The 11,348-nt window shown below is 31.3% G+C and overlaps 2 protein-coding genes across 2 annotated transcripts; one reads left to right on the top strand and one right to left on the bottom strand.

Annotated features, from left to right (window-relative positions):
- Positions 1-3,384: 3,384 nt before the first annotated feature.
- On the top strand, positions 3,385-3,970 carry RB195_012329 (uncharacterized protein; the record flags this gene model as incomplete). Its single annotated transcript, XM_064194132.1, has 2 exons — positions 3,385-3,472; positions 3,813-3,970. The coding sequence occupies 2 exons, from the start codon at positions 3,385-3,387 to the stop codon at positions 3,968-3,970; spliced, it is 246 nt and encodes an 81-aa protein (XP_064051715.1).
- Positions 3,971-3,990: 20 nt separating this feature from the next.
- RB195_012328 (uncharacterized protein) lies at positions 3,991-8,850 on the bottom strand (the record flags this gene model as incomplete). Its single annotated transcript, XM_064194131.1, has 3 exons — positions 3,991-4,249; positions 4,471-4,631; positions 8,749-8,850. The coding sequence occupies 3 exons, from the start codon at positions 8,848-8,850 to the stop codon at positions 3,991-3,993; spliced, it is 522 nt and encodes a 173-aa protein (XP_064051714.1).
- Positions 8,851-11,348: the final 2,498 nt, after the last annotated feature.

Here is an 11,348-nt window from a genome sequence, read left to right as displayed (position 1 = left end):
CATCTCATGGATATTTCGAGTTCGAGAGGAGCAGGAATGAGGTTAAAAGCTCGCGACGATACCTCATACTTTAATGAGTTGTAATTGAAATAAAAATTAATTGAAACAAATAAACAATTGAAATGAAATGAAATAAAACAATTTAAATGTAATATAAAGTGACCTAGAGTGAGTTGTGAAGTAGTGAAATAAAAAAAGTAAATTATTGAATAAATAGATAAGTAAACAAATAACGTAAGTAATATAAATAAATAGTGCAAAGTTATTATTAAAATAAAATGAAGTAATTCTACTATAACTTCCCTCCTCGTCACTTATGATTAACAGAATCCTCGCGAGTCGCCGTAGAACCGTTGAATCTTCCCACTTCCACGAGATAAACAGGGAGAGGAGGAGTGAGGAAGTTTCTTTTTCTCAATAATCTCATCAGATCTCCTTAGCGGATCTCGTTCATATGAGGGTGATGTTGAGGTCCGGTGAGTGTAATTCCTCTCGTCGTAAGATCCACAGAGTTATTTACCCACGACGTGTACAAACAACATTTTTTAATCATTTTTTCTGCAACATTATGAAAAATTGAATTTGAATAAAAACTGTACATTTAGATATTGTAGTAGGAACAATGAATTGAAGATAAGTTATAGGTTAGAGGTCTTAGTCATTGTCCAGAAAATTCTTAAAAGTTTTCCGAGGATTAACCACCTATCTATCGTCTATCAAACATCGTCGAGTCCCCTCTTCTTCCTCGACAAATCCTCGACAAAACTAAGTGGATTTTTGTCTTCTCTTCCTCCCAACGAGGTTTTTATTGGTGAAACTTTATCCTGACATCCTGACATCCAGACATTCTCCTCTTTTTCAGAGGTTCGAGAATGTTTCTTGAGATTTTTAACGTTATGCATATCCCCTATCCTAAACTCCTCATCTCTCCTAGCCGTGGGCCTCGATATCCTTTTAAGTACACTACGCAGCAAGAACTTCAAACAGGAAGACAAACTGATCCGACTCTAGCGAGGGCCGTTCTTAATTTCAATCACTTTAAATTAAACAACTTTAATTTTATTTTTAACTAAATCTTAATTGTTTCAACCCAATGCGAAGAAAATTTGCATTCTGTGCAGTGTTCTTAAGTACTGGTGTCTACTGGATTGTGTTAAAGAATTCCGTGTGGGATTGTCCAGACAGGAGTAATTAAGGACACTGCACAATACGTAGATCTGTTTCGCCTTGGGTGACAATCAAGATTTAATTGAAAATAAGAAAAATTTGGATTAATTTATTTCAATTGACTAAACTGAAAAGCCCTTCCTACATAGTCGATGAGAACATGGAAGGGAGAGGGTAGGATAGCCTCAAAAACTTCGCATAACATTTTCAGGCCTTCGATACAGGCGAAGTTGTCGAAATGTTCACTCGTAAATGAAGTTCCACCAAAAAATCCCGAAAAAAAAATCTGGAAAAAGACAGAATAAGAGCTTATAAATAGAGAACACCTCATCTTACTCTGTCATTTCTGGATGATAGTATTTAAATTATTTTTTAAAAAAATTCACGCCGTAATTTGTCGAACTAGCACTAGGCGGTCTTACATCATGTAGTAGATCATTCTTTACTTCTAATTTTTTTATTAAAATGTGAGTTTTAAAAAATTAAAATCAATTATAAAATAAAAATAAAAATTTTTATTTTATTGTGCGCTAGATTGGCTGCGCCTACGACTTTCACTTGGCTAAAAATTTGTCTTTAACAGAAAATAATTGAGTAAGCACAATCTAATGATGTTAAAATAAATATGAATTTAAAAATGTAAACATAAAAATGGAAGAAGTAAAAAAAATGAAGAAAAATCCTATGGACTAGCACTTTAACGTTAGAAAGAGCACTCGTTACGATCAAAAAGTTATAAATGGCGACATTACTGACATCTACAGATGTCAATAGATATTATATCTATTTTATTTATTATACGATGTTATATTATATTTCATATTCTTATTATTATTATATTATTATATTTATTGTGATGTTATATTTATTTATATTATATTTGTTACATATTTATAGTATATTATACCATATTATATTATTATATTGTATTTTTATATTCCATTTGTGTATATCTATTTATTAAGGCATATTATATCATATTTTAATATTATTATTATTGCATATACATTATATGATATTCTATTATTATTGTTTATTTTATGATTATAGTTCCCCTATTAGAACGGGCCCGATCTTCGTATTTTTAGGCGATCAATCAATAGAACTAGTGAAGAGTTCCTGAGATCCTCGTCTACACGGCGGCAAATAATCCCTCATATCACATTTTTGGAATATTTTTTAAAGAAAAAAAGAGCGAAAATGTGAATTAAATTCTCTTAGTGGGCAGAGAGAGGAATTTTGATTCAACTAGTTAGGAGGAGGAGGAACAAACTTGTACGTGGAAATAATTTTACAGTGACTTTTTTTCAGCTTTTCAAGCTAATTTCTCAATTCAAAATCTCCATGGAAACCGTAATTCTTTATGGGGAAATTATTACAATTTCAAAGTGCTTGTTTTTATGAACTTTTTTTTTCTCTTTTTTCTCTTTTTTCTCTTTTTTCTGATCACTTATCATAATTATAGTCATTTCAATTGTTATTATATTAAGTATTATCAAATCGCTTAATTATTGAAGGAAATTATTTTACTATAATTTCCAAGTTCCAAGTTATTTTATTATATTATATATATATGTATTTATTTTAGTTATTTATATATTTATGTTCCATTAATTTATATTTCCATATTTATGTACTTATATTACTATTTTATTACAATATACATAATTATCATTATTACTGTATTATATTATTATATTATTAAATATTATTGTTTTTTTTTGTTTTCTATCCTGATATATTACATTTATGTACTAAATTTATTTATATTATATTTACTATATACTTCCATGTAATACTATATCATGTTATATTGTATTATATTTTTTATATTATATTTGTAAATTTATATTCATCTTTTATTTTGTTTTTATTATATTATATTAACCATATTATATATTATTTTATTAAAGTTTGTTATACAATTATATTTCTCCTATTAAGGCGGGTCCGGTCCTCGAATCGTTAGCGGCTTTATACGCTCTTCCAGAAAAACGTGATGGCACATAAATGAGGTTCGTTATCGTTTCGAGGACCGTCCTCAACCTTCAACCGTACTCTCTTATCTTTAATGGATTCGCTGAAAACAATTACGGAAAAGTGTTCCGTGGTTGTTTTGGATTGGAAACGACTGCGAGAGATAGCGATCTCTATGGATACTTCGTTAGCGGGCACATACGGTTAACGTCGGCCAACAACGAAGCTTTGTTTTAAGGAATGGGAAGCGGAGAGAAAAACCGCCGCCGCTTAACTGATCCGGGCATATGCTTATCCGCATGCAAATTTCACGAATTTCTCGAACGCGGTAAATTGTTCGTGAACCTTAACAAAGCCTTATAATTCAACGATATCACTTATTGAGCGGATGAAATATTCTCTGAATTTGTTTATCCTAAAAAAAAATTATTCTTTAATTATATAATTATTATTTCTATTACGATTAATTAGTTAATTACGAATTCACTTATCAGATGTAAAATATCTCCTAGATTTCTTTATTCTAGAAAAATTATTCTTTAATTATATTATTATTATTGTTATTATTTACTGATTCTATGACATATAATATTCTACAGTATGTAGATCTGTTACAGGTTTGAGTGGGGCTTCGTAAACACTTAATTACTGTCATTAATGTTTCATAGCCATTATTACTCCTTTATTTTTATTGTCATTAAAATTATTATTATTGCTATTATTATTATTATTATTATTATTATTATTATTATTATTATTATTATTATTATTATTATTATTATTATTATTATTATTATTATTATTATTATTATTATTATTATATTAAAAGATAACAAGTGAATTAACTTATTCCAAAGGCTCCTTTTTAATGAACTCCAGGTTAATCATCCGAACAAAAAGTGAATTATATAGCAATAATAATAATAATAATAATAATAATAATAATAATAATAATAATAATAATAATAATAATAATAATATTAATAATAGTAGTAGTAATAATAACGATAATAACAATAATTTACTCAGCACACAAGCGTACAAGCGCGTGCACGTATGTGCACGTACGTGGTAAGCACGTGCAGGTTCATCAGGTTCATCGGACCTCAAATGGAACGAACATTGGAACAGTCTGTTTTAAGATAGCAGATTATCGAAATAAACAAATAAACCAACGCAGACTATCGAAAAAAAAAACAAAGAAATTGCTGGTACCATCAATCGATTGTGATCAAAGGGATCATTTCGGGCAACAGTGGTTCAGCTAGAACACACAACGTTGCTAAATTTCAGGGATTTTTTTTTACCCGACATTCCTCCACTCACAGACGAGTCACAACGAAGAGATCTATGAAGTTTCGCGGGATTCCGTAAGCGGTAACGGTCGAGATGGGACCTTTGCTGGTGTCAGACAGCAAAGATCGGCTGGAGTCCCATCGAGTCGCATCAAGCGTGATTCCAATGAGTTTCAGGTCGTTTCGGCTCAACTGCACGATGTCATGGGTGTCTTCTACTATTTCTTGGATACAATTAGCTAAGACACGAATCGTAGAAAAAAACCTGAACATTCGAATAACTCGATCCACCCTCTCTTTATTCGAATAATCGACCATATAAACGAAGTTCTCCAGTCAGATTATCAACCAGCTTTCTTTCATTGTAACATGACAGTAATAATAATGATAATACATGCAATTGTCATAATAATAATAATAATAATAATAATAATAATAATGATAATAATAATAATAATAATAATAATAATAATAATAATAATAATAATAATAATAATAATAATAATAATAATAATAATAATAATAATAATAATAATAATAATAATAATAATAATAATAATAATAATAATAATAATAATAATAATAATAATAATAATAATAATAATAATAATAATAATAATAATAATAATAATAATAATAATAATAATAATCAGTAATAATAATAATAACAGTAATAATAATAATAATAATAATAATAATAATAATAATAATAATAATAATAATAATAATAATAATAATAACAGTAATAATAATAATAATAATAATAATAATAATAATAATAATAATGACAATAATAATAACAAGAATAAGAATAAGAATAATAATAACAACAATTACAATAATAATAATTATTATTATGGTGAGAAATATCGTGTAAAAAAGAGTAAATCATGTATTTCGCAGGCAATAAATTTTTTTTTTACCTGGAATATCAACTAGTTCGAAAATGGAATGAATCACCACTGAACTCGTGGGAGGGAAGGAGGAGGGAAATTTTAGCGCTGTGAACTAATTAAGAGAACCATGGCGTTTTCAGTTTCAAAGAAAATGAATAATGCTCTCCCCGGAGAATTGGCGCTCGTAGTTTTTAGCGCTAAATGAATTCGGAAGAGTTCTGAAGAGGATTGTACAGGCCAGGCCCTTTCTACCTTCCGTTGTGAAAATTCCCAACATCTGAAAAAATCAATCTGTGTATTCTTGCGACGTTGAAATTTCTCGTCAATTGGAAAAAAGTCCTTGGCAGAAGTTTTTGGCACTAACACTTCCTCCATAAAACAGCGCTATGTACAGTAATTTCCCTGAACTCCCTGAATAAAGCCTCGTTCACAGGGTAAAGAGACGGACTTATCTACTCAAGGGAATTTGTTCGGGATTAGCCGAAGTCCTACAACCTCCAAAGCCTTGAGGGTCTGGAGGTTTCTGGTCGCATTTATAAATAATTCCGCTTTTCGCCCAAACATCGCTCTGCCGAAAAAAGAAACTCACCGCCATAATAATTGTCTCTCAGCATTTTTTATCGCAATTTTTTCGGATTTTTTTCTCCCAGGTTTTTTTTTCTCCCAGAAATGTTTCCTTACCAGCAACCATCGCTGATGCTGAACGCACCGAAACGGCGAAAAGATGGATATAAGAAACTACACAGCGGCGGTCAGCATTGTAGATGAGAGCTAAAAAAATACTGGCCATTGAAAAATTCTTTACGAGTCCGTGAAGCTGCTAATGTGATTTCCTTTCGTGCGGGAATAAATTATTTTATTTCCTCAAGCGTGCTAACTATATAGCACTAAAATTTCCCTTCTTCTGTTTTTGGTTTTTCTCAAAAGTATTTTTTTTTTTGCTGTTGTTGATTTATTTTTCAATCTAATCAAATGATAATTTCTTTGATAGAAGTGGACATTAAACAAGTAGATGGGGACGTTTTCTTTACGTTTTAGAAAAGTTCATCTTTATATTTTTTTTGATAAAAAATGCCAGTAGTCAAAAAAGAAAGTGTAGAACAATGAGACCGGTTTGTATTTCTTCAAATATTCTGGTTTTTTTAGTTTGTGGTTATTTTTTCGGAATTTGAAAGAAGAAAAAAATTGAACAGAAAAGAGAACAGAAAAAAATTGAACAGGAAAGAAAAGAGAAAGAAAATTGAACAGAAAATAGAAGAGAGAAAGAGAAAGTTAAAGAACATGAAGGAACTGTCTTACAGTGGAATGTATTGGAATTAGACACCTAGCCATACAAGAATTTATTTCCCGACTTATAAAGAGAATCGCTGCAGGACCACGAGAGCAACAAAGGTTCCGTTCGCAGCAGAAATATGTAAAAAAAAATGTTGTTCGTCTTTTTGCGTAGGAAATTAGGTGGAAAAATTATAGATAGCCTAACTAAGCCAATTAGTTTTGTTTTGTGCTTAGCTGTAGTCATACGGTAAGTTTGTATTCCTTTCACGGTAGTGTTTATGTTTTTTAAGGGCAGGGAAAGAGAGGAAAAACTTTATGAGACATTCGAGAAATTTCCATGAATCACCTTAATCTTGTATTCTTCACGTAAAAACGCTCGCATAATTTACATAAACGATAAGTTCTTGGGGCAGAATGCTAAAAACACTAAAACACTTTGAAAAAATCACTAAAAATCGATGATTTAAGGAGAAGAAGACCTGGAAATGACGGATTTTGGTGTACTGTAAGACAAAAAGAGAATCTACCGCAGCATCTACGGAGGGCGTGTGAGAATTCATGTGAAAATGTAATTAAATAAATTCGTTTCATCTTCAATTTTCTTCTGCCGTGAAGAAAAAAAAAGTGATGAATTCTCTGAATTAACGCAATGCTTCATTTCTTCACGGTCAATCACTCAACTTGATCGGTGAGGAAAATTCGAGAGTTTCGCTTTTATTCTTTTTATTTTTTTTATTTACCATCACATCTACCACAATATCATCACAAAAATACCAGGTAAAATTGTTGAATATCGATCGGGAGCGGATTCGAGGGGACTCTCAGGTGTGGGGTGAGTGAGTTCGTGCACGTGTCTGGAACAGGCTCAGGGGCTTAGGGACAGGGGAGGGACCTCCATCTCCGGCGTCGGGTGATAAACAACGGGACCTCATCGCCCCGAGCGCAAACTCTCGGATTCGCCCTAAGAAATGAATTTAGGTAATTCCCCAGGAATATTCTTCAGGATAATTTTGTTTTGTTTCCTTAGAGCATTAGCAGAAAAAAAAATGAAAATGGAACAATTTTTTTGTTTCCTTCCGGCTGGCCAGTCGTGTGCTAATCAATGCATTTTCTACAGCGAAATGTGACTAATTAAACAAATAAATTTTTTTTAAAATCATTAATAGAATAATAAACTAAATTAAATATTATTTAATTAAAGTTTAAATAAATTTTAAAAAAATCAATAAAATAACAACAAAAATTAGTAATAAAATCAATTACTGATACAACAATAAATTTAAATTTAACTAATAACGAAATAACCAAATAAATCAATAATAAAATAATAACATTAATGATGGAATAAGCCAGTCATAAAATAAAAAAATTATAAATAAAATAATTAAATAAATTATTGTTATTAAAACAATAAAATAATGAAATTGTTTATAAAATAAAGCAATGATAAAATAGTGAATTAGAATCTAATTAATAATGAATTAATTAATTTAACTAATTGCTAAGTACCTAATGGGGTGAAAGCGTGCGAGTACCCTCAAAAGAACAATCTTGTTGTTTCATCGCACATGTGTAGGTGTTTTTAAGTAAATAAATAAACAAATAAATGAGGAGAATGAGTTCTCGCCTTCCCATTGAAAACAGCGTGGAGTCGGGATTGATTTTTATAGGAGATCAAACAGCTGCAACAATGAAATGTAGGATTTTTATTTAATTGATTGATGGAAACCATTCGTGGACGTTTCTAGCGGAATAGTATCAAATAATAATAAATTTAAATTAAATTAATAACGAAGCAACCAAATAAATTAATAATAAAATAATAAAATTAATAATGGAATAAGCCAGTCATAAAATCGTAAATTATAAATAGGGATGGGGATAGACTGAAGCTGGAGCTCATTGTATTCATATAGGATGCAGCTACAAAGGTAGAACTATCCAGAATAATTAAATTCCTCCTAAGAACAACCGTAGATCGCCAGGAACTTGTCGACTACGGTACTTACGCGGCCAATTTAACCGCACTATGATCGTTCCATCTCCAGCTGGATTATTGTTCACAGATCACCTCCTCGCAATTTCGGGAATGGGGTCGATTACAGTATCCTTGTGATGGGTCTTAAGTGCCTACTTACTCGACCATTACTAGTTAGCTGATTGGAATCGGCATCGTTGGCGTTTGTCCCACGATTGTCCCGAACCCGATCGGATTCGAGATCACGTGGTCCGTGGAACATTCGCGAACCACGGACAGCTTCGATGGGACTTAAACCATTCGTTTTTAATTTATCTGTAGGGATAATTTTCAGTTTTCTTATTTCTTTAATCTAATTTTTTTATATTCCCTTATTTAGAAGATAAAGTCTCGGGAACCAGCCGATGACCATGTCAGCGTTTTTATCCTCCCAGACAAGTCCGGTACCAATTTATTATTATCTTCATTATATATTATATTATACTTTTATTTTTTGTTCTATTTTTTCAAAATTACTATTATTTACTTATTTATTTCAATTTTCACCCCGTAGGAATGAAACGCTTCGTGTGCATTAGGCCAGTTTCGAACCATCGACGTGTCCACATCGTGTGTAACCTCTAACCGACTACGCTACACCCGCCCAAAACGTTAGGTTCCGGCGAGATTCGAACTCGCGTTACTGGATTCAAAGTCCAGGGTGTTAACCGCTACACTACGGAACCACCTCTATTCTTTCACAAATTCTGCAATTCTTTAACATTATGTGTTTACAAAGACATAAAGAAACAACAAACAAATCGCTTACAAACGTCGTACAATGAATCAGTAAAGCATTTTTGTGAAATTTTTCAATTGTAAAGATATTAAGAAGTAGGTTATTTCCAATTATTCAATTCCTAATCAATAAAAAGTTCAGTCATGTGAGTAGGAAATTTTTCACACCATATCTTTGAAATTAGTGATCTCAGGATGAACAATCACATTGATTGGCGATGAGCATTCACGTGTATTCGACGAATTGATTCAACATTTGATTCGATTCCATCATTTAGTTCTTTTTTCATTCTCTTTCTTTTTCTTTTCAAATCTTTTCAGCTAAAAACATGATTTTCTCTACAAAACCATGTTATGATGTTGAGAAAATATAAGACATAATAAATGCAAATTTTATTTCACTGGATTTTTTATATCCGTACTTGAATTTGCTGAGTAAATTAGTTTCGTGCCGTACAGAATGAAAGTGCATCTGATAGAATTTTTCTTAATTTATGACAATTTATGACACATATTTGAAATGATTGATCTGATTGATCCATGAACAATCAAATTGATTGAATTCCTCAAAGGTCCTGTGATCTCCATGCTTCGAGCTGTGTTCAATTTAGAAATTTCTCTGATCGATTCCATCCAAATCCACAAAAAGAACCGTCAGTGGACGTAGGGGTTCCTGATGATTTTACAACATTTGAAAACGTCATAGATCAAGCAGAAATATCCTTTAAGTTTGACCTCGTCGGAATCGGTTTAGTCGTCTGAATCGATTTCACCACAGAAATTCACTTTCATCGAGACCGGCGTGTTTTACGAATTTTGAGGCAGGTACGAGCATCCAAGTAGCATTAGATCTCGGTTATTTTCCTGAGAAAAGTGAAAAGAGATCAATGAAAAGGTGGGGGTAGAATCAGCATCATATTTAATGTGGAAATTTTTCGAGTCCGTCTTCTCAATCCCGGCTGGGGTCCCATGGCTGAAGAATCGTTGACCTCTTTTCTTGTTTTACGGAGAAAAATCCACCAAACTCTGGAAAGCGTTCCCCACCCATGGCTGCGTCAGAAAAGAATGGAAATTCTTGATGAATAGCCGTTCAGTTCGACGTTGTTGCCGACTCATTGTGAGACCTTTTCAGCAAAACTTCATCTGTTTGTGGTTATCGGTACGTTAACATAATATTTATAATATTGATATTTATAATCCCGTAATATTTGGGTTATTCACTGTCCTTGTTATCTTTTCATTTTTATTTTCTTTTATTTTCTTTTCCTATTTTTTATTTCTATTTTTATTGTCCTTTTTTATAGTAGTTATTTATGGTATTTGTACCATTTCTTGACTACTCCGAAATATTTCTTTCTTTTCCGTCGGGATTTCGATGTTCCTAGTAACCTAGAAATTAGAATGTCTATTCAAGCTACTGAACTGAAAATTATACTCAGTGAGTGAGGACGATTCGAGACCTAATTTTAATCTCTTAAGAATTTTTAATCTTAAGAATATCTTTTAATTTCGGATTTAGCTCCTAAAACGCTGTTTAGAGTTATTTCCAAACAGTTAATCCCGTAATATTTGAGTTTTTCACTGTCCTTGTTATCTTTTCATTTTTATTTTCTTTTTTATTTTTTTATTTTTTTATTTCTATTTTTATTGTCCTTTTTTATAGTAGTTATTTATGGTATTTCTACCATTTCTTGACTACTCCGGAATACTTCTTTCGTTTCTGTCGGGATTTCGATAGCGTTAGTAACCTAGAAATTAGAATGTCTATTCAAGCTACTGAACTGAAAATTATACTCAGTGAGTGAGGACGATTCGAGACCTAATTTTAATCTCTTAAGAATTTTTAACCTCTTAAGAATATCTTTTAATTTCGGATTTAGCTCCTAAAACGCTGTTTAGAGTTATTTCCAAACAGCTAATCCCGTAATATTTGAGTTTATCACTCTGCTTTTTGTCTTTTTATTTTTATTTTTTTAATTTTAT

Source organism: Necator americanus, chromosome III (assembly GCF_031761385.1).
Source record: "Necator americanus strain Aroian chromosome III, whole genome shotgun sequence".
Lineage (NCBI taxonomy): Eukaryota > Metazoa > Nematoda > Chromadorea > Rhabditida > Ancylostomatidae > Necator > Necator americanus.
Note: the sequence above shows the minus strand (reverse complement) of the source record. Positions and strands in the feature narration are given on the sequence as shown.